General features: G+C 42.6%; 1 protein-coding gene and 1 pseudogene across 2 annotated transcripts in view; one reads left to right on the top strand and one right to left on the bottom strand.

Annotated features, from left to right (window-relative positions):
• The window catches only part of Rnf185 (ring finger protein 185), a 38,589-nt gene that overhangs the window by 5,682 nt on the left and 9,401 nt on the right, over positions 1–23,506 (bottom strand). The window contains exons 2-5 of one of the 2 annotated variants that reach the window (XM_057772762.1): positions 11,119–11,339; positions 8,056–8,074; positions 5,914–6,026; positions 4,423–4,477 (exon numbers count right to left, since the gene is read on the bottom strand). In XM_057772762.1, coding sequence (XP_057628745.1) covers positions 4,423–4,477; positions 5,914–6,026; positions 8,056–8,074; positions 11,119–11,294 — 363 coding nt within the window. In that variant the 5' untranslated portion in view covers positions 11,295–11,339. Of the gene's footprint in view, positions 1–4,422; positions 4,478–5,913; positions 6,027–8,055; positions 8,075–11,118; positions 11,340–23,506 lie in introns of those variants that run through there. The other variant, XM_057772763.1, reaches the window with a different exon arrangement.
• On the top strand, positions 14,116–14,473 carry LOC130876266 (small nuclear ribonucleoprotein Sm D2-like; annotated as a pseudogene).

The raw sequence follows: 23,506 nt of genomic DNA, 5'->3' as shown, positions 1-23,506 counted from the left end.
AACAATTTAAGTTTTTCTAACTAATGTAGAAACCTGGGTGTGATATTGTGGTCCTAGCTCATGGGAAATGGGGACTGGGGGAGAGAGAAGAATATGTACTTGTCATAAGAAAGTAAGTCAGAGATCTTCCTAAATAGCCACTGTCAGCAGTGTGTATACGAGCCTTGGTTTCTTCCCCAAACACATTTATCACACATGGTCTTTTCCAAGGACGGACTCAGTAGAACACCAACAGCTCTGCTAGTAAGTGGTGCCTCTGTCTGAGTGCAAGGACTCCTGGCACAGGACACACAAATCCAACGTCTCCCTTCCCTTCTCCCAACTCTGACAGGATCTCACAGGTTGCTTGGGCTGGCCTAACATCGGCAATGCTCCTGCCTCAGCATTCTGAGTGCTGGAATTACAGATGAGTACCTCCAAGGGTAGTAGCTTATGTTTAATTCTTGCATTAGCATTTTACAGAAGACTAAGTATGGCCAGTTTGATCTGAAAATTCAAACTTTAAAAAATGTGCTATTGTGTACAGTGTTCCTATGTGTATTACACATGTGTCATGGTGCACATGAGTTGTCAGAGGACACTCTGTAGAGTCAGTTCTCTCTCTCTTTTAATTTATGTGATTTCCGGGGATTGAACAAAGGTCACTGCACTGGGCTTGCATAACAAGAACCTTTACCCAGAGCCAACTTTATCACCGTGCACAATTTACAAATTCTTTTCCTTCCTCTATACTGTTGGTGAGCTCTTTAGAACAAATGATGAAATAATAGAAAGACTGGAATTGGGGAGCAGACATTGTGGCACACACCTTTAATCTCAGCATTTGGGAGGCAGAGGCAGCAGGGTTCTCTGTGAGTTCAAGGCCAGCCTGGACTACACAATGAACTTTAGCTAGCAAAGACAGGGCTTCAAAGAGAGGTAGGAAGGAAGGAAGGAAGGAAGGAAGGAAGGAAGGAAGGAAGGAAGGAAGGAAGGAAGGAAGGAAGACAGACTACCAGCAGCTACAGGTGCTTATGACACTAGAGGTCTGCCCTCGGCCGTCAGGGCTAAAGTCTCTGATTTCTGTTGGCTGCGAATGTTGTTAGAGCAAGCAGAGCCTGAGAACGCAAAGGGCTGCTATCTAGCAGTGGAGAGCAGGGACGGCGGTAGCACCCAGGTCGGGTTTTGGCTCTGTGCCCCTGAACAGGCACACTACATATATCTGTCCCTCAGTTATCCCCTTTATATGGAAAGTTTATGAGGCTTAAATGAGATCATGCATACAAAACTACTGTTTCTAAAGTTTTTTCGAGACAGGGTTTCTCTGTGTAATCCTGACTGTCCTAGAATTCATTATGTTGACGAGGAAGGCCTCAAACTCAGAAATCTGCTATCTCTGCCTCCCAAGTTCTGGGATTAAAGGTACACACTACCACCACCCAGCAAAACTCTTAATATAGGAGAAAAGACCCTCAATTTCCATTAGACCTTGACCTTATAATACTGGGAATCCTAAAGAAATGTACCAGTTAAGTCAGGTGGTGGTGATGCACACCTTTAATTCCAGAACTTGGGAGGCAGAGGCAGGTGGATCTCTGAGTTTGAGGTCAGCCTGGGCTACAGAGCGAGTTTCAGGAACAGGCAGGGCTACACAGAAAAACCCTGTCTCAAAAATAAATAAATAAATAAATAAATAAATAAATAAATAAATAAATAAAAATAAAAATAAAAAAAGAAAGAAAAAGAAAAGAAAAAAAGAGAGAGCAAGAAGAAATGCACCAAGTCAACTGAAAAAAGGATGTGTATAAAGATTATCATAGTATTATTTAAACAACAAAATCTGCGAGCAACTCTAAGGCCCTTCAATAATGAACTGAAATTATACTGAATCAAAATTCAATGGAAGGGCAGTGATATAGCTCAGTGGTACAGTGTTACCTAGCATACTTAACACCTTGATTTAATATCCAGAACATTCCCACACATACACACACACACACACATCCCTCTGGTAGATGGCAGCCTTTAATAAAGGGGACCCAGAGGGTTAGAAGAATAGCCTGGATGAATAGAGCTGCCGAGCATACACCAAGCTCTGGGTTTGACCCTAGCACTGGAGAAGTGCAGGCAGAGGGAATCACAAATTCAAGGTTATTCTCTATTACATATCAAGTTCTAGAACTGCCTGAGATATGTGAGACTCTGCCTCAAAAAGTACAAAATAAGGGGGCTGGAGAGATGGCTCAGCGGTTAAGAGCATTGCCTGCTCTTCCAAAGGTCCTGAGTTCAATTCCCAGCAACCACATGGTGGCTCACAACCATCTGTAATGAGGTCTGGTGCCCTCTTCTGGCCTTCAGGCATACACACAGAAAGAATATTGTATACATAATAAAAAAATAAATATTTTAAAAAAAGTACAAAATAAGATAAAAGAAAATTAAAAAAAAAACAGCATTAAAAAAGAAACTGAGGGTGGAATATATCTATAACTCAAGCACTTGAAAGGCTGAGTTCAAGGTCAGCTGTATATGGCTATATATGGAGATGCTTTCTCAAAAATAAAAAGACTGGGCTAGAGGTTGGAGAGGTGGCTCAGTGGTTTTTTAATTGATTTTCTAAGACAGTTTCATATAGCCCAGACTGGTCATGAACTCACAAGGTAGCTGTAGTGGTCTGAATGAAAATGGCCCCCATAGGTTCATTTTTCAATGGTTTGGTCCCTAGTTGGTGGAACTGTTTGTGAAGGATTAGGAGGTGTAGTATTGTTGGAAGAGGTGTGTCACTTGGGGTGAACTTTGAGGTTTCAAAAGACTTGAGGACAAAACCACAGAGAAACCCTGTCTCAGGAAAAAAAAAAAAAAAAAAAAAAAAAAAAAAAGACTTGAGGCATTTCCAGTTAGCTCCCCCTGCTTCCCTGCTTATAGGTAAGAATGTGAGCTCAAAGGTACTGCCCAGTGCCCTGCCTGCCTAACTGCTACTATGCTCCTGGCCATAAGCTACATTCCCAGGCCTCATTAATATTTTAACAAGAAATTACTGTTTGAAAAAAAGACTAACATTTTATTTAAATGTGTGCATATTTTGAGCCAGTAATTCTATGAATTTACCATAATAAAATAATGGTGGTTCTGTACAAAACCTTGTAATTTCATTTGAGCATGTTTAAGACAGCAGAAGTAGCAGGTAAGTGTCCCATAATACAATGCATGCCATTACATTAGGTCTATACATCAGCTGTCAAATGTTGTCGCTATGGGTCTCAGTAACATTTTAAACTGCACTGCTGAAATTCCAGTTCTCATGGGTACATTTCATGAGGGCAGAGACCACTTGCAAGTTTTGTTGATAAATTACCACTGCCAAAATTGTGACCAGAGCACATTAAGGTACATAGTGTAGAATAGATAAAATTTTAAGAATTACAAAATAAGGGGCTGGAGAGATGGCTCAGCAGTTAAGAGCATTGCCTGCTCTTCCAAAGGTTCTGAGTTCAATTCCCAGCAACCACATGGTGGCTTACAACCATCTGTAATGAGGTCTGGTGCTCTCTTCTGGCCTGCAGGCATATATACAGACAGAATATTGTATACATAATAAAAAAAAAAAAAAAAAAGAATTACAAAATAAGAGCCGGGGGCTGGAGAGATGGCTCAGTGGTTAAGAGCACTGTCTTTTCTTCCAAAGGACTTGGGTTCAATTCCCAGCACCCACATGGCAGCTCACAACTGACTGTAATTCCAGTTCCAGAGAATCTGGCACCTTCACATAGATGTACATGTAGGCAAAACACCTGCACATAAAATAAAAATAAATAAAGAAATAACTGAACTATGTATATATATTTAAAAAAGCAAAAAACAACAACAAAAAACAATAAAAGTATGTCAGGCACAGTGGACTATGTCTATAACACTAGCACTGGGAGATGGAGGCAGGAATATCATGCGCTCAGGTGAGCCTCGGCTACACAGTGAAACCCTACCTCAAAAAGCCAAGAAATAGGCTGATGAGACAATCTGGTGGTAAAGGGGCTTGCCTGATAACCTAAGTTCCATCTCCAGGGCTCATGACTGAAGGAGGGAATCAATTACCCAAAGCTGTCCTCTCACCTCTATACATATGACCCCCACCAGATACACGCAAATAATAAAGTAAAAGTTAAATTTAAAAATACCTAAGAAATAAATATGTAAATCAATAAATACATGTATAAATTAATAAACACATGCACACACACACATACACACACACATACACTCCCAGTGGCTCTCTCTGGATGAGTGGTTCTAGGATTTCCCCTTGCTTGTCTTTCTGTACTTTATAAATTTTCCTCTACAACCTTTCTCAATGTTTTAAAAGAAGAAGATAAACTGCAAGGTCAACAGGAAAGTTTCAAAAGTCACAAGCACACTTCTGGAAGCTTCTCCTAGAATGTTCCTCACCCCTCTATTTTCAGGTTCCGGCCTTTGGCCTTGAGGACGAGGAGGAGTCTTCTCTCTGAAAAAAAATTGTACAAAGTAAGGTCATCACAAAATATTGTGAGCTGCTCCCTGTGAAGACTGACTGACCCACAGAGTTTGGGCTGCTCTCCTGTTCCAACAAATAAAACTTGCTGGGCCAGGCGGTAGTGGCACAGCCTGTAATCCCAGTACTCAGTAGACAGAGGAAGGCAGGCTTTGAGTTTGAGGCCAGCCTGGTTTACAGAGTTCCAGGACAGCCAGGGTAACACAGAAATCCTGTCTCAAAAAACCAACCAACCAACCAACCAACCAACCACACAAAAAACTGCTCTGGCTTAAGCAAATGCTGGCTTAACTCCATTCTACCTCAAACCAGAAAAATCAGCTTGTTCTGAGAGAGCCACCAGTTTACACAACCTATCCTTGCAACAGAGATCTTGACCCAAGGATAAAGAAATGGCCAGTTGCCTTCCCTGGGACTGCTTGATATGAGCTCATGGGTGCCAGAGATCCCAAGCTAGACTAAAACAAAAGGTGGATTGTCAGCTGAGAGGGTTAGGGTTCAAGGTCTTTCTGATCTGCCTCTATTAACTTCCATTTGGCCTCTGTTACTCTTGGGCTAGTACCTCACGCTATCTTACTTTTGCCTCTAGTTTGCAGACTCTCATCTAAATAGCTTGACTGAGAGTTTATGGCACAGTAGGCACGAGGCAGGATGCAACCAATACTAACAGGTGACAGATCCCACCTTGAGACACAATCAACACAACATAATGGGGGAGCATTAGTGTGTGAGGTGGGAATACGGGTGAGGGCAACTCATATGGAGAAGATCACTTGAAGGAGAGAACTTGAGGGCTTTCCTAAAATATGGGCAGGAATCAAGAAAAGGCTGCAGGAAGTCGGGTGGTAGTTTGAGTAGGTAGGAGCAGAAAGCATAGAAGACACAGCAAATCCAAGCGTGACAAACACAATAGGACAGCCCTTTAAGGGAAGTTCAGGATGTCTCGTGGACAGTAGATGGGAGTCGGGAGAAGTGCTAGAAAAATTAAGATAGTCTTCTGAAAAGGTACAGATGCCAGACCAAAAGGGCCACCCCCAAAAGTCATCCAGACTTCCCGGTCCCCGTCTCCCCAGAATCACATTCACCGGTGCTGCAACCCCACTCCTTAGTCAGGCTCCTGCTTCCCAGGGAGGGAGTGCTTTCACAATACTCTGCACACTTGCTGTCATGATGTCTCAAACACTGCAGGCTACCCGCTAACTGGGTACCTACTGGCAGATGACACTGAGCAGCTACCGAACACTGGCCAGCACATGTCAGCTTGGCTCCTCTTCTCTCTCAAGCCCCACTGTTCCCATGTGACTTTCCTCTTGACCAAAATGCCTCAAAATCAAGCAGCCAAGGGTTAGAGTGCTAAATGGATGTGAATTCATGTCCAAGTAGGAAGTGGGTATCAATCAAGTCTTTACCTGGGATCCTGCTGCCCGGTGCTGCCCCTGCCATAGAGTGGGATGACCTTGTCTCGGCTGATTCCAGCTTTGCAAACTGGACACACTTGTCTATTAGGTCTAGTCTCCAACCACTGCAAGTGAGAGAAAAATGCAAGAATGGTCCAAAGCTGTCCCGTCTTCAGTTAGTACAGTGTGGGAACATGGAGCCAGAGTCCGAAAATGGGAAACACCAGCTAGAGTGGCCTGAGTTGGGAAACTTCAGGAACCAAAGTTCTGATGTCTGTTCCTAGCATTGAAAAATTCTTACTGGGGTTAAAACAAAAACTGCCTTTAAATACCAGTAACTAAACAAGCTCCTTCTTTGTCTCTTACTCTCTGGACTGTGAGTAGTGCAGAAGGAGAAGCTGCAAGCCTGAGGTCTCCAGGCAGGCTCCTGGGGTGAACAGAACTTACATTCAGAATCAATCATATTGTCATTATCTTGTTTTTCTTTCTGTGATTTCTCATTTTTCTTAAAAAAAATATTACCACATTTTTAATTATGTACATGTCAGTGGAGGCTGGGGGTATGTGCAAATAAATATATGTGCCCTTGGAGGCCTGAGGAGGAAGCTGAAGCTGGAATTCCAGGTGGCTGAGAGTATGGGAACTAGGAACTGCACTTGGCTCTATGGAAAAGCAGCTCCAATTTCTCATTTCACAGTATTTCCCCGATGGTGTGACCTGACATTAGCACAGGGATGTGTTAGCCACTTCTGGGTCGCTCAGTATTGTGTTAAGGGCTAGATTCTGCTTATTATCTAAGCTTTATCAATATTTTATACTAAAACATTTGTATTTTATTTTCTTAAAAATGAACAAAAGATTATTTTTAGCACTAGGGATTCAACTCAGAGCCTTGCACATAATGAGTATACACACCATGGATGAATTATGTCCCAGCCCCTCAATATTATTTTAGGGCATAAACTGCATCTCTAGACATGGAGATAAAAGTTCACCATATGAATATGAGCCAAAGACTCAGGGATATGGAAATAACAGCATCTCATGATTTTATTTACTACATTCCCACCTGTCGATGGCCTCTCAGAGCTCATGCCACATGCTCTGCCACGTTTATTCTTTCAGATTGGTTCGGGTCAGAATGCTCATCCCTAGTTCCCCCTTTTTTCCCCTATGAGGATCAGTCAAGTCCCTGTCCACCACCTACACCCTCTAAGCCACCTAGGAGTGTGCTGCTGAACTTCTGACCCATGGAGATAGTTACCTGGCTGTGATTGTTCACATTCAGTTGCCAATGTCAAATCCAGTTCTTAGTGAACACTAACAGGTTTTCATAATAAATTAAAACAAAGGAGACAAACTTTACTCTTCTGCAAAAGCTATCTATGGTTACCAAAACATTTACCTCTTCTCAATGATTTCAAGATTTTTCAGGAAAGTGAGGCGTACTGATATAAAAGGAGTTACCTTTCTACTTCTTCAAAATTTATTTTTATCTCAGTATGTATGTGCTGGTGTGTGTAGGTATACCATAGAGGTGCTGGAGCCCCTGAAGGTGGAGTTACAGATACTGGGAACTGAAATTGAGTCTCTGTAAGAGCAGCAAACATTCCCAACCACTGAGCTGTCTCTCCAGGCCAGAACTTATCTTTTATAAATAAATATATAAGTTCAGAAACTAAAAATAATCTAATAACTGAGGATGTGGCTTAGTTAGCAGATCAAGACATCCTGGGTTCCCAGCACCACATGAAGTGGGCACTGTGGTGCGTACCTAATTTCAGCACTCTGAGGCAGGAAGATTTCAAGGTAATCCTCAGTGAGCTTAGGACACAGGTGGTTTTAAAACAAACAAACAAACAAACAAACAAACAGGCTCTAACTTTATCAAACTCAACCTATTTTCAAATGAGTCATTGAGACCCAGAAAGTAGCAGTCAGCCAAGGCCATAAGGGCTATTCTATTGTTGGCAGAATCAGGTATGAAATGACCTCTTATTACATCAAATACCTGTCAGTGGGCAGGTGTATAAAAAGGGCAACTGAGCCCAGAAGCAAGGGAGATTGCAGCTTCTGACAGTAGTCCCTTGAGATGAGGGATGTCTTGTGCAACTATAGCTGATGAAAGACAAAGTAAAATGAAGTACATCTTACCTGATGCAAACACGGCCAACTAGAGAGTCCCCAGGGCAGCCAATCATCAGGAAGGGAAGCAGGAAGAAGGAGAAAAATGCTTTCATTAGCAGAAACACTCCATGAGTAGGGAAGACATCAGAATGGGGTGCCTGGGGTGCTGTAACCCCAGTGAGCCTTCTTCACAGGGATTCCTGGCATCACAGATAGAAAAAGGAAGGGAAGGCTAAACTGGATATAGAGGCGTATATCTGTAATTCCAGCTCGCAGAAGGTAGGGATAAGGAAGGATCAGGAGTTCAAGGTCATCATCTACTACTTAGTAAGAATGGATACAGCCTAGGCTATAGGAGATCCTGTCTTAAAACAACAACAAAATGAAAAGAACACATAAGAAAAGGCTAAACTCACAGGAAAAAAATGAGAGAGTAAAGAGTTAAGACTCCAGTCTCTAGCTCAAACATCACTACAAAACCAGACTCCCTTGGCCCAGACAATCCAGGCACAATTTACCCACAGGTTAGTCTTGGAGAGATTACAGGCTCTGAAGAAATCCAATAAAAGCCAGGTAGTCTCTGCAGGCAAAGTTAGAGCACACAACAATACGAACACACACGCACACTCGCAATTTGCACCAATGTCAGCGGGTTCACAGCCTCCTCTGCTCATAAGTGGTATATGGATTCTCTGTTATTTCAGATCCATTTTAACAAACTGTGTTTCTGGCAGGAAGCTGTTTAAAGTCCAGGCCTATTCAAAGCATCTTTGAAATGGAAAAGATGGAGAGGCTACTCAGAAAAAAGGGTTACTACCTCCATCTTACAGAGTTGCTGCCTAACATTGCTTTTTATTTATTTATTTATTTATTTAAATGCAGGGTCTCACCATGTAGCCCAGACTGGCTTCAGACTCATGATCCTCTGCTGCAGACTTCAGGGTACTAGGTTTACTTGATTTTATTTTTATGTGTATGAGTGTTTGCTTACATGCATGTTTGTGGACTACATGTATATACCAGGAGCCCACAGAAGCCATAGGTTATTCCCCTGGAACTGAAGTAACAAATGGTTGTTAGCTACCATGTGGCTTCTGAGAATCAAACTTGGGCCTGCAGAAAGAGCATCTAGTGTTCTTAACCACTGAGTCACCTCCTCAGCTCCCTTCAGGGCGCTAGGATTACAGGTGTGTACCATATCCCTGGTTCCAGTGTCTCACTTTTTAAAGGAGGAAGCCAAGGTGCCGAACATGTAACTTACATTAGGACTAAAAACTCTACTGCCTTTTCAACACCTAGCACTACATTAAAAAAAAAATGACATTATAATATTGAGGAACAATTACTCAATTCCAGATTTTTAGTATTTCTTTTCTTATTAATAAAGTAAGTCAACAAATATCTACTACAATTTACTATGTGGCAGCCATGGTGTGTCTCACACATCATGTGCCTTTTCTAGATGAATAAAAACTGTGACTTAATCTGAACCCAACACTGAGCTTATGGTGACACAAGCCCTCTACAAATCAGAGCAGGACTCCTTTAGAGCTCCCTTTAATATTATGGGGAGAAGAGCAAAGCTTAGGGCTGTACTAAAGGTGCGATTCCAGAGCTGGAGGCAAAAGGAGGGCTAGAATTTCAAGGTCAGTCTGGTTTATCTGTCAACTCTGTCTCAAAACCCAAACAAACAAAACTAATGATGCAGATTTCTCCCATTTATGAAGCAACTACTGTGTGTCAAGAGAGTGGCTGAGCTGATTTTTATTTTGCCATTGGATGATCACCAGGAGATAAAACCATTCCTACTTTACAGAAAAGAGAACACCTGATGTGCAGAGAAGACACTACAGTCTGGGTGAAACTGCTTCTTCAAATCTGTTTTTTTTTTTGTTTTTTTTTTTTTGGTTTTTCGAGACAGGGTTTCTCTGTGGTTTTGGAGTCTGTCCTGGAACTAGCTCTTGTAGACTAGGCTGGTCTCGAACTCACAGAGATCCGCCTGCCTCTGCCTCCCAAGTGCTGGGATTAAAGGCGTGCGCCACCACCGCCCGGCCGCGATGGTGGCAAATCTGTTCTTTTTAATGGTACTCTGTCTCTTAATTCTGTCATTTTGGTCTATCTATAAAAACAATTAAGTCAAAACAAAAAATTTAAAACAAAAAAGAAAAACCTCTGCTCTATTTTACTAACTCACCAATAAGTTTACCTTTTATATTGCTGAGAATTTAAACTTTCGTCACCATTTTCTTGCACAAAAACATTAAACCGCTCTATACCTCTAGGTTTGGTAATCTGGTTCAGCCCTCCACAGCCATTCTTATTTCCTAACATCTCCAATCCCCATCCAGGGTTCTGCTGAGAGGAGGACAATAGCTCAGGGACTCAGAAGACCCAACAGTGCACAGATCCACCCCTAGGAATGGCACACACCCTTCATCTTATTTACCATTATTTCCCCTCAGCTTTCAAGGCTTCTCTGTAGGCTTCAAAGTCTAGCGCAACATCTCAGTAGAAAAAACAACCACTACTCAACATTCACCGAAGTTCTCAGAGACAGCAGGGATTTCTTTAAGCATGGAAACCAGAAGGACACAGACCTTGCTGCTTCATTTCACAACATATTATATATAGAACGATTACAATCATAGCACACACGCTATGTGCTCTTTTAACATGTTTACTAGTTTTGGTTCACTCACTCAATGTTCATAAATAAGCCTGTAAAATGAGGCAGAGTGCATGTAAGCACCCTGTCTAAGGTCACCCCTTAGGGAAGTGGCAGAGTCAAGACAGAAGACGGGAAGTTTGGCTACACAGTCCTTGCTCAAAACCACTATGCAATGCTGTCTACAGGCTCATCACAGCAAGTGGCAGTAATGCTCACTAAATGGGGTTACTGCTGGAGAGATAGGCAGACAACTAGGATGGGAACAGGATTTGCCCTAGGTTACCCAGAACTTCAGCAGTAGAGATGGGATGAAAACTGAGGCTTCTTGTCCCTTGGGTCTGAGTGTATCAGAGCTCAGCATGAGTGAGACATCTGCCTAGGACTTGGTAGGGTGTCCACAGAGATGAAAGGAGGGTACTCACCAGAAGAGGTGGCCACACAGGCTGATGACAGCGTCCTTGGCTGTATCCAGGCATATGTTGCACTCGAAGGTACTATCCTGCCCTCCACTCTCACCAGTGCCATTGCTGCTGCCGCTGGGTCCCCCTGCACTGGAATTCTCAGTGGATGCAGCGGCCGAGGGCCCCTTACTCGCCATCGCTGACTGCCAGCAAAGATTTCAGTGAAGATTCTTAAGACAATCCTGGAAGGCAGAAAGCACTTGATTGTTCATTGCTGCAGCCCACTTCCTACAATGTCCATGTCAATGTTTCCATCTTCTTTCAGCTCCAAACAATAATTATGATTGAATGTGGTAGCAGATTTCCCAGAGGACTGCAGGGACAGTATCTGTGGGGCTATGCCTTTCTCATGAGTTGCTCATGAACATGGCCCAAAACACATCTCATAAAACACAAACAGAAAAATACTGAGCAGCCTCTAAAAGGTTCTCAACAAAGCTCCCCCATTTATATTTATATTCTGTATTAACCATACCAGTCGATAAATATATGCTCCATTAAACATTAAGTTGAACTGTCAAGCTATCCTTTAATTTTGGACAACTTTTATGCTGACTAGGAGAACAGACTCTACTCAAGACTGTAATTGGTATATGGCAGAATAAAGAAATTCCTGTGACTGTCGAAGATTAGGAAGCTTGGAGCAGCCAGATGATGGTCTCTGATACTTCCTGCCAGATGGAATACCACTACCTTATGTTGTCTAGATTTATCAACACCCTTAAAGAGGTAGTTGTATCAGTGAAGGAAAAGTTGTCTATCCTATACCATCCAAGGTCATCTGGCATATTCATGATCTGAGCAATCCTGATCACTTCAGGAAAGAGCAGACTAAATTATCTGGCCAGCTGACTAAGGTGGGTTTGAGACTAGGATTCATGGCACACTATTTGTATTCAAACCACCACATTGCCATAGATAAGGCTGGTCACCAATAGCCCAAGGAAACATATCACAGTTGACCAATTCCAAATCAAAAAAAAAAAAAAAAAAAAAAAAAACCAAGGAAAGACAATGAGATCTATACAAGTGATACCCAGGGACTCTGAGAGCACATTAAGAACCTGTCAAGAGCCTCATCTGGTTGCTCTCATTATCTCAGAAATTAGAAGCAGGAAATACCACACTCAGAGAACTGAGCTTAGAATCAGTCCAGCCTCCAGCTTGCTAGGAACTACACTTTATCCTGCTATGCTTTTCTCACATGTAAAATGAGGACTCACCACAGGGTACCTGAAGACCACCTTGATTTCAGCTTCCAAAGTAAGAAAAGATGAAATCCCCAAAGCTGGTTTTCTCTGACCAAGAAGCCTTCTTTCTACTGCTTCTTCCCAGGGCAGACTTAGAGCTTGGGGCTCATGAACACCTCTCACTACAACAGCAGCTTAGCGACTTGAGCAGGAAAGAGGCCGGCTCTCCACCACTTTTTCACTCAGTTACATCATTTCACATGATGTCCCAGAAGGGCAGCGGGCTGCTGACAGTAGCAGTGTCTTGTTAGCTTCAGTTCCAAGACCTTCTCCATGGTGGAAAGCTTCCTCCTCTTTTATAACTGTGTGTGTGCATGTGTGGTATACTGGGGAATAAATGTAGGCCCTCACACATGCTTGCTAGATACTAAGCACTCCACCACTGAGCTATAAATATCCCCAAACCCCAGTGTTTCTTTGTTGAAAAAAATCTTTTTGAGATTTATTTCATTTTATGTGTATGACTGTTTTGTCTGCAGGTATTTATGTGTGCCACATGTGCACCTGTTGCCCATGGAGGTCAGAAGAAGAAACTAGAGCCCCTGGAACTGGTGTTATGGATGGTTGTGAGCCACCATATGGGTGTTGGGAACAGAACCCAGGTTCTGTGCAAGAGCAACAAGTGCTCTTAACCACTAAGCCATCTACCCAATCACCTCCTTGTTTGGAAAAAAAAAATCTTTTAAAATTAAGAACTAGCTGGGTATGGTGACACAGTTATACACATTTAGTACTCTGGACATTTAGGAAATTGTCAACTGAGAAAAAAATCAGCCAAGCTAACAAACAAAGAAGTGGTTTTGCTTTTGAGAAGGGTCTCTCTGTGTAGCTCAGACTGGCCTGGAACTCACAGGGATTCCTGCCTCCTGAGTGCTGGGATTAAAGGTATGACCACAACACTCAGTCCACTAATTAGGACTATAACTCAGGAAAAATATATTTAAGCAGTCTTAAAAATGTGTTCTGAGGTCAGGTGGTGGTGGCGCACGCCTTTAATCCCAGCACCCAGGAGGCAGAGACAGGTGGATCTCTGTGAGTTCAAGGCCAGCCTGGTCTACAAGAGCTAGTTCCAGGACAGGAACCAAAAAGCTACAGAGAAATCTTGCCTCGAAAAATCCAAAAAAAAAAAAAAAAAAAAAAAAATTACCATCTTGCCTGGAGAGATTTCTCAGTCAGTAAAGTGTTTGCTATGCAAGCACTAAGGCCCAAGTTTGATCCATAGAACCCACCTAAAATCGTCAGGTATAAGGAGATACGACTGTAATCCCAATGCTGGAAGGGATTCCTGGGGCTTGCTAGCCAGCCAACCTAGCCTAATCAGGCCAACTCTGCGCCAACCTATGAGAAACCCTTAGCCAAAAACTAAGGCAGCTCCTGAGGAAGAACATCCAAATATATATGCATGCATTCTCTCTCTCTCTCTCTCTCTCTCTCTCTCTCTCTCTCTCACACACACACACACACACACACTATACACACACACCATCTGCTAGAGATACATACAAAATATTTATTAAAGAATAGGATATTTGGGATTTACTTTATAATATTCCAAAAATGAGGCTGGGGAGATAGTTCAGTCAATAAAGTCTTGCTCAAATTTGAAGACCTAAGCCTGGGTCCCCAACACTCACATAAAAAGCCTCCTCTCGCTCTACTCCAGAGACTGGAGCAACCATGGGAGTGGTCTGCAGGCAAAACCTCCACCATGAGTCTCCTCAATAAACCCAAGAGTGAAATGACCACAGAGGAGCTGCAGAAGCTAGGGAAGGAGGAATTCAACACAGGTCCCCTCTTGAATCCCACAGTCAGTCAAGAACAACACGCATGTGCTTGCTCATTAACTGTTGTAACAACAAGAAGTTCCTCGGACAGGTGAGGCCTTTGACAAGCACTGCAATATGGTGTTGGAAAATGTGAAGGAGATGTGGACTGAGGTCCCCAAGAGCAGCAAGGGCAAGAAGAAGTTCAAGCCTGTCAACAAGGACGGATAAATCTCCAAGATGTTCCTGCGTGGGGACTCAGTCATCCTGGTGCTGTGGAACCTGCTCATCGCCGGCAAGTAGAGTAGGGGTCTCTTTCCTCTGTGGGAGCCTGCTCCCAGCCCTTCCCAATGGCATGGAAATAAAACTCTGTGTTTTTTTGTTGGAAAAAGAAAAGAAAGAAAGGAAAGAAGGGAGGGAGGGAGGGAGGGAGGAGAGAGAGAGAGAGAGAGAGAGAGAGAGAGAGAGAGAGAGAGAGAGAGAGAGAGAGAGAGAGAAGAGAGAGGAGAAAGCCAGGTGGGATGGTGCATGTCAGTAACCCCAGAGCTAGGGGCATGTGTGGAGACAGATTCTTAGCGCTCACGGACCAGACCAGTCTAATTGAATCTGTGAGTTCCAGGTTTAGTGAGAGACTTTACCTCAAAAAAAATGAAGTGGACAATGACTGAGGAAGGCACCTGACATCCAACACTAGCCTCCACACATCTGCAATGTGTATATAGGTACACACACACACACACAGGGTGGTGGTAATAAAAGATGAAACAAGAACAAATAAGTTGACTCTTAGAAATAAATGATATGCTGGGTGGTGGTAGTGCACGCCTTAAATCCCAGCACTTGGGAGACAAAGGCAGGTGGATATTTGTGAGTTCAAGGCCAGCCTGGTCTACAGAGCAAGTTCCAGGACAGCCAGGGCTACACAGAGAAACCCTGTGTCAAAACTCCCCCACCTAAGAGAAAAGAAAAAAAAAGAAAAGAAAAGAAGGAAGGAAGGAAGTTAGGAATTATGTAGCATTTTATTTTTATGTATATTTTGAAACTTTTCATAATAAAAGAAAAAATTTAAAAAGTTGCCAAAAGGTATACTTATGAACTTCTTTTGAGTTAAAATTTATACATGCAAACACACACACACACAATGTCTAGAAGGCAATACTGATCTATTAATTACTTCTGGTATTATGAGGATTAGGAACTTTGAACTTTTATATTCTTATTCTATTTTAAGGCTTTATAACAAGCCTATTATTACTTTTAAAATAACTTTTATAAAAGAGAGTGAATGTGTGTATATTACATTTGTTCATAAATTATAAATTTTAGGAAGTGTCTTTAAAAATTTTTTAATCTTTATTTTCATTTTTTTTTTCCAAGACAGGGTTTCTTTGTGTAGTCCTGGATGTCCTGGAACTAGCTCTGTAGACAAGGCTGGTCTTGAACTTAGAGAGATCCACCTGCCTCTGCTTCCTGAGGCCTGAGATTAAAGGTGTGTGCCACAATGCCCAGCTGTATCATATTTTTAATACATTATTTTTGAAATGAGACCAATATAGCTGTAATCATAATGTCAACACTTCCCCAATCCTGAAAAGCTCTAAATTCAAGATCTGACTATACTACTGACTTGCTATGGTTTAAATTTCTTTTCTCTAGAGCTGGGGTGTAGCCCAGTTGGCAGAGTGTCTGCCTAGATACATGAAACACTTGGTTGATTTCCAGCAAAATCAGGTATAGTGGCACACACCTATGATCTCAGAACTTGGAAGGTAGAGACAGTTAGATCAGAAGTTTAAGGTCATTCTTGGCTACACAATAAATTTGAGGTAAACTTTAGGTTATTAATTGAGGGTTAAAAAGATCTTATCTCAATAAATAAATTAATTTCTTTTGTCCCCTGAAAAGTAAGTACCAAGTAATCTACCAAGATGAGTGATCTGGAAGAGGAAACAAAGTGGGAGTGGCTAATGCCACATATGTACCACTTAGGATGGACACCAGGATCCAACAAGGTTCTGCATGGCTTAATCTACCACTCACAGGTATACGGGAAAAACAGGTAAAGATAGATGTTCGGGTGGGAATAGTCAGGAGACAGCAACAGGTCAGTTCAGAGTGTGCAGGGTGTAGCAGCCATGCAGCAGGTCAGATACCGATACCTGCCAACTCTAAACAGATCACATCACTCTTATTCTAATGCCCTTCCCTGGGCCTCATCCTAGTAGACACTCAGATAACTGTTGAGTGAGTGGGTGCAAGCATGCTGACTGGTTCTGGTCGACTGCCAGGCTGGTTGTTCACAAACCCCTCTGCAATTCTGGGTTCCAAAGTCACATACTCATCTCCAAAGCCTCTCCTCTACCTCCTCCCTAACCCCATGTACAAGAAGAGATGAGTAGCATCCTTTTGGGGCTATCTACCGAGCACCCACAGAACAAAAGAATGTGGCCACAGACTCAAGGGTCCTGTAGGATTAGGTCAGTGGCCAGATAATGCAGGTTCTCTTTGGCTAGACAGCAGATCAACTAAGAAGGAAACAGGGCCTAGGCATTGCTGAGCTTGTAAAATCAATCTTGGTCCCTACAGAACCTACAGACTTTGACCTCACCAACACAGCAACCTCACTGGGGCTGGTCTTGAACTTCTGAGCTTAAGTGATCCTCCTACTTCAACTGCCTCTGTGCTGGGACTAAAGGCATGTGCCATTGTACCCAGCCATTCATTACTCTTCACCTGAAACATATTCCAGCTGTAAATCTATTACGGCTTCTGATCCTTACTCCATTTTACAGTTAAAAACATCAAGTCAGGGAAGTTAAAGAACTTGCCTAGGGCCAGGCCACCATCCAGTGCCAAATTAGATTTTCCAACACAATTATGAGCACACTTTGCATTCTTTTTTTTTTTTTTTTTTGGTTTTTTAGAGACAGGGTTTCTCTGTGGCTTTGGAGCCTGTCCTGGAACTAGCTCTGTAGACCAGGCTGGTCTCGAACTCCCAGAGATCCGCCTGCCTCTGCCTCCCGAGTGCTGGGATTAAAGGCGTGTGCCACCACCGCCCGGCACACTTTGCATTCTTATAAACGATAAGTATAGATGTTGGGAACAGAACCTGGGTTTTCAGGAAAGAACAGCAAGTGCTCATAACTATGTAGCCATCTCTCCAGCCCCACTCTACATTTAAATTTTATTTTATGCATGTGATTATTCTGCCTTTCATGTATATCTGTGCACACATGTATGCCTGGTACCTGCCTACACAGGACAGAAGAGAGCATGAATTGCCATTTGCGTGGTAAGGAATCAAACCTAGATCCGATCCTCTGGAAGAGGTCAATCCTCTTAACCACTCAACTCTCCAGCCCCACCACTCTACATTCTTTGAGACAGGATCTCATTTTGTAGTCCTGGTTTGCTGTGGGACAATGGTCTTGTACCCTGTAAATATTTATCTCTTGTACTTGTTGAATAAAAGGCTGATTGGCCAGTAGCCAGGCAGGAAGTATAGGCAGAGCGACCAGAACAGGAGAATTCTGGCAAGAGGAAAGACTCAGTCTACCATTGTCACCCATACACAGAGGAAGCAAGATGAGAATGCCTTACTGATAAAAGATACCAAGCCACGTGGCTAACATAGACAAGAATTATGGGCTAATTTAAGATGTAAGAGTTAATAAGAAGCCTGAGCTAATAGGCCAACCAGGTTATAATTAATGTAGACCTCTCTGTGCTTCTTTGGGACTGAAACCTCTGTCAACACTAGTTGGCCTGGAACTTACTATGGAGACATCCTGGTGTCAACTATCTTCTTATATGCTACCTCATAAACATGTAGCTTTATGAGGTGAAATGCACATTCTTTGTTGTCCTCAAACTCCTGCTGTAACTTTTGTGCTTTCTGAATGAAATACAGAGCAAATTCATCATCCATCCACCCATGCATGCAGCTAACAATTCTTCACTGACAACTACATGCCAGATTGCTGCTACCACGTGGAAGCTTCACAAAGAAGAGCAGTACCAAGTTGAGGCTCTGGAGTTTAGCAGTAGAGCTAAAAGGCATAAGAATCCTTAATAAGGACTCCATCAAAAATCACCTAAGTTGCCGGGCGGTGGTGGCGCACGCCTTTAATCCCAGCACTTGGGAGGCAGAGGCAGGCGGATCTCTGTGAGTTCGAGACCAGCCTGGTCTACAGAGCTAGTTCCAGGACAGGCTCCAAAGCCACAGAGAAACCCTGTCTCGAAAAACCAAAAAAAAAAAAAACCAAAAAAAAAAAAACCACAAAAAAACACCTAAGTTGCGTTATTCCCCCCCCCAAAAAAACCACAAAAAAACCAAAATAAAACAAAAAACCAGCACCTCTGTGTTTGCTATTTTTGTATTAATTTGGTAAAAGCTAGAGTCATCTAATCAGAGAGAACCTAAATTGAGAAAGTGACTCCATTGTAGGCTGTGGGCAAGCCTGCAGGGCATTTTCTTAATTAGTGATGAATGTGTATAGGTCAAGTCACCACTGGTGGCTGGTGCCACCCCTAAGCAGGTGGTCCTGGGTCCTATGATTCTTCAGAATGTTCAACCTTCAGGCACTGCAGAGTCAGATATATTGGCGTGGTGGCCACATGAGGTGGCCCATATAAACTAAGTACCTGGGCGACTGAGGTAGGAGAATCAACACAAGTTAGGAGGCCAGATTGGGACACAGTGAATTCAAAGCCAGTCTAGGCTAGACAGAACAACCTTGTGTCATAAAAAACAGAAAATAAAAGTATTTGGGATGGGGCAACTCTGTTGGGATCTCAGACCCTGAGAGACAAATGATTGTTTAGTAAACAAGTACACACCTAGTTTGGAAAAACATCCCTCAATTTGAGGTGTCTGGGGTGACATAAGTGATGCTTTGAGACTAAGGTGGATCTGCAACACTTAATTAGCAATGTAAAGCTTAAAGGTGACCAAGACAGCATCCTCGATTCTTTGGTTTGACTGCCCTGACTCATCCTTGTGGACCTGGACAGTGAGACAATAAGAGTTGACTATCAGCTGGGTGATGGTGGCACACGCCTTTAATCTCAGCACTTGGGAGGCAGGTGGATCTCTGTGAGTTCGACACCAGCCTGGTCTACAGAGCTAGTTCCAGGACAGGCTCCAAAGCTACACAGAGAAACCCCTGTCTCGAAAAACAAAAACAAAAAAAAGAGTTGACTCTCCTTACAGCAATCATCAATGAACTGACTCCTATTCTTGTGCTCAGTTCTTAGGCTCTGGAAACTGTAGGCATTTTGGAATTCATCAGCTGTCTTATGGGTTCCTCCCCTGCCCCCCAACCCCAAGATAGGCTTTCTCTGTGTAGTTCTGGCTGTCCTGGAATTCGGTCTAAAGACTAGGTTGGCCTTGTACTCAGAGATCAGTCTGCCTTTGCCTCCCAAGTGCCGGGATTAAAGGCATGCACCACCATGCCTGGTTTATGTGTTTCTTTTTAATGTCCCACCCCCACAGTTTCTGAGGACAAAACTCAGGTGACGGAGGTGGGTCTTGTATTAACTTGTTGCTTTCATTGGTTAATTAATAAAGAAACTGCCTAGGCCCATTTGATAGGCCAACCCTTAGGTGGGTGGAGTAAACAGAACAGAATGCTGGGAGAAAGAAGCTGAATCAGTGAGTCGCCATGATTCTCCCACTCCAGACTGACGCAGGTTAAGATCTTTCCTGGTAAGCCAGCTTGTGGTACTACACAGAATATTAGAAATGGGTTAGATCAATATGTAAGAGCTAGCCAATAAGAGGCTGGAACTAATGGGCCAGGCAGTGATTAAAAGAATACAGTTTCTGTGTAATTATTTTGGGTAAAGCCATCGGGTGCCGGGGACGCAGCCCTGCCGCTCATATTACTACACTCAGGTCTTAGGCATGCCAGACTACAACTGACTATATTCAAGCTCCTATACCCCTTTTATTTTTTTTAAAAATGTTTTTATTGAGCTGTATCTATACCCCTTTTTAACCCTAAAAATTCCAGGCCAAGGTGTACAGAGATATCAAAAAGACACCAATCTTCATTATGAAAATTACAAATCTGGGCATGCTCCCAGCAAAAGGCTTGTCCTGTGGCATGTACTTGCTCACATGGGAGCTTTCTGTGAGGTTCGAGCCTGACTACACTGATGCTTAGGTTGCTGATGGACCACATGGAGACAGATGAGACTCACATTCCAAGAATGTCTACGTCACACTCACAGAAGGCTGCAGAGGGAAGAAATAAGTAGGTTGAGTGGAACCTGGGACACACATTAACCAGGTGTAAAAATCTAAGAGTCTAAACAGTGTTTAAGTCCCAAGGCTATCCCTCAAGAGACCTAACCCCAAATATAGGACCAAAGACATGAATGATCTTAAGTCCAAGAGGAGAGAGACATCTGAGTGGATGGCTTCCTTTTCTAGGGACTGCACTGGTCCTAGTCTTTGGTACCATGTAACCTCCCCTACCTTCTCAGATTTATTTTAAAAGAACCTCATTATCTGCTAGGCATTCAGGATACAGAGATAAAAGTTTCAGTCTAAGGGTGACAATGACAAGTAAACCAACAAGACGCCCAGTCTGTTTGGCATTCACAGGTGTACAGAGTGTGTAAGGGCAGAGGATACAGACACAGTACGACAGGTGGACAATTCACTTTGCAAATTCAGTGTAGAGGAGCCCAGGGAATGGTAAAGAAGGCAGCAAAAGCTAGGAAAGAGCAGGGAGGAAGTCCGTAGATTACCCAGAGCCCTTCAGCCTTGGCCTGCTTGCTCATATTCCAAACTTGGGTCCATAACCTGAATCCCCCATCCAACCTTCCAAAATTCCCTATGATTTTAATGATCCTCTCCCTATCCGGCTCACTCCAACTCCTTAGCTAAGTAGACTGATACATCCAAATGGTGGATTTGGATGAACATAGATTACGCTATGTGACGCAACACTATTATATTATCTTTTATTTTATTTTGCTTTGTTTGAGATAAGGTCTTGCTATGTCACCCTGGCTGATCTGGAACTTGCAGTGAAGCTCCTGCCCTTGTCTCTTGAGTACTAGGATATAAGCATGTGCCACCAGAGACAGTCAGCCCACCATACTTTTTTTCTTTTTAAATGGCGGTGAGGGGTGTATGGGACAGATATCTCAATTGATACAGTATTTGTTTCGCAAATATAAGGACTTTAGTTTTATTCCTGAAGACCACATAAAAATGCTGGGTATAATGGTATCACACACATATAATCCCTGCACCAAGAACGTCAAAGTAGAAGAATCCCTGAGGCTTTCAGGAGGAGACAGTATTCCTAAGAATAGCACCCAAGGTTGTTCTCTGGCCTCTATATGCAAGCACAGAAGCCTGCACAATCCACGAACACATACACACACTATCTTATTATGTAACACTGGGCTTCACCCAGGGTCACTGACCTAGGCTAGGGCCTTACATGTGGAAAAAAGCACTTAGTCACTGAGCTGAATTCCCAGCCCTCCCTTATATTATCCCAGTTTGTTGCACAAAGATTATATTATACTTTCACAGAGACTTTACTTATATGAGAATTTTACCTACATGACATAACATTAAATGAAAAAGCAATATACAAAACTGTATACAAAGAGATGATGAGAAAGTGCAAGCCTATAAGATCAGCACTTGGGAGGCAGGAGCATGAGTTTGAAGCCAGCCTGAACAAAACTCTTTCTCATAAAACAAAACTGTATACAAAGTCAAACACGGTGCCATATACCTGTAACCTTACAGCTCTTAGAAGGTGGAAGCATTATAAATTTTTTTTCAAGATTAGTTTCAACTACAAAGTTTGAGCCCAGATGCTTCCTACATGAGACCCTGTCTCAAAATAAAATCCCAAAGAACCTTGTATATGAAGTTGAACATATCCTATATATGACTACAAGAGGTAAAAACCATGTAAGAAAAAATTCAAAATATATTATTTATGGTGGTTTCTGAAAAGAAGAATTATGGTCAAAATTCTTAAGCTTAAAAATTTTTGCAGGGGGAGGCCAGAGAGTTGGCTCAGCTATTAAAGCACTGGTTGCTCTTTCAGAGGACCCAGGTTCATGTACCAGCACACATATATTGGCTCACGAGACCCAGTGCTTTTTTCCCTGGCCTCTGAAGGCATTGCACACATGTGGTGCACAGACATACATACATTTAGGAAAATACTCATACACATAAAATAAAAATAAAATCTCAAAAAAAATTGAAACAAGGTCTTAAACTCAGAGACCCACCTACCTCTGCCTCCTAATGAGGCTAGAATGAAAGAAGTGCACCACCACAGCCAGTTAAATTTTTTAAAATTACTTTTATTTATTATGTAAGTGAGTCCATGCGATGGCAGGCGGGGAAGTCAGAAGACAACTTTTAGGAGTCAGTTCTTTCACCATATGGATGCTGGGGATAGGACTCAGGTCATCAGGCTTGGTGACAGACGCCTTTACTAGCTGAGTGATCATGACAGCCACAGGGTTGTAGTCCACCACCCTCCCCACTTGTACTTTCTGCTTTGCCCACAATAAATACTATATTTAAATGCTTTATTATATTTTGGGTGTGTGTATACCTGCCACAAGTGACTTGTGTAGGTTAGTATTTTCTCCTTCCATCATATGGGATCTGAGGATTGAATACAGGTCATCAGGCTTGGCAGCAGGCACCTTTACCCACTGATTCATCTTGACAGTCCACATATTCAAAAATAGGGAATTTGTTCAAAATCCTATACCTTCATATTTCAACAGAGGACGAGAAGGAAAACAAGCAGACTAAGATTCATTCACATGAAATTGTGAATGAGTTTTAGTACACTTTTCTTAGAAATTTTAGGTTTTTGTTGTTGTTAATTTTGAGACAGGCCTATTCCTCTCTGGCTGTCCTGGAACTCATGACATAGATGAGAACAGATCTCTCCTAGAGATCTGCTTGCTAGGATTAAAGGCATGAGCTACTACATCTAGTGACATTTTAGCACATCACACACACACACACACACACACACACACACACACACACACACTTCCCCCCACCCTGTATCGGGAATAAACCTAGGGCCTCGCACACCAAGAAAGTGCCCTACCACTGTTACATAAACTTATCCTTTTTAACATTTAGTTCACTCTTGTGAGACAGAGTCTCTATAACCTGTATTGTCCTAGAGCTCTTTGTGAGTCTCTCCCAAATGCTGGAACTACAGACTTAGGCTACCATGCACACAGTTATTTTATTTTCTGAGACAGAGTCAGTCTAAGTTTTACAGACTGATCTTGAACTCACTCTGTAGCCCAGACAGACCT

The sequence above is a fragment of the Chionomys nivalis genome, chromosome 6 (genome assembly GCF_950005125.1).
Source record: "Chionomys nivalis chromosome 6, mChiNiv1.1, whole genome shotgun sequence".
Classification (NCBI taxonomy): domain Eukaryota; kingdom Metazoa; phylum Chordata; class Mammalia; order Rodentia; family Cricetidae; genus Chionomys; species Chionomys nivalis.
This window is presented reverse-complemented; position numbering and strand designations above follow the sequence as displayed.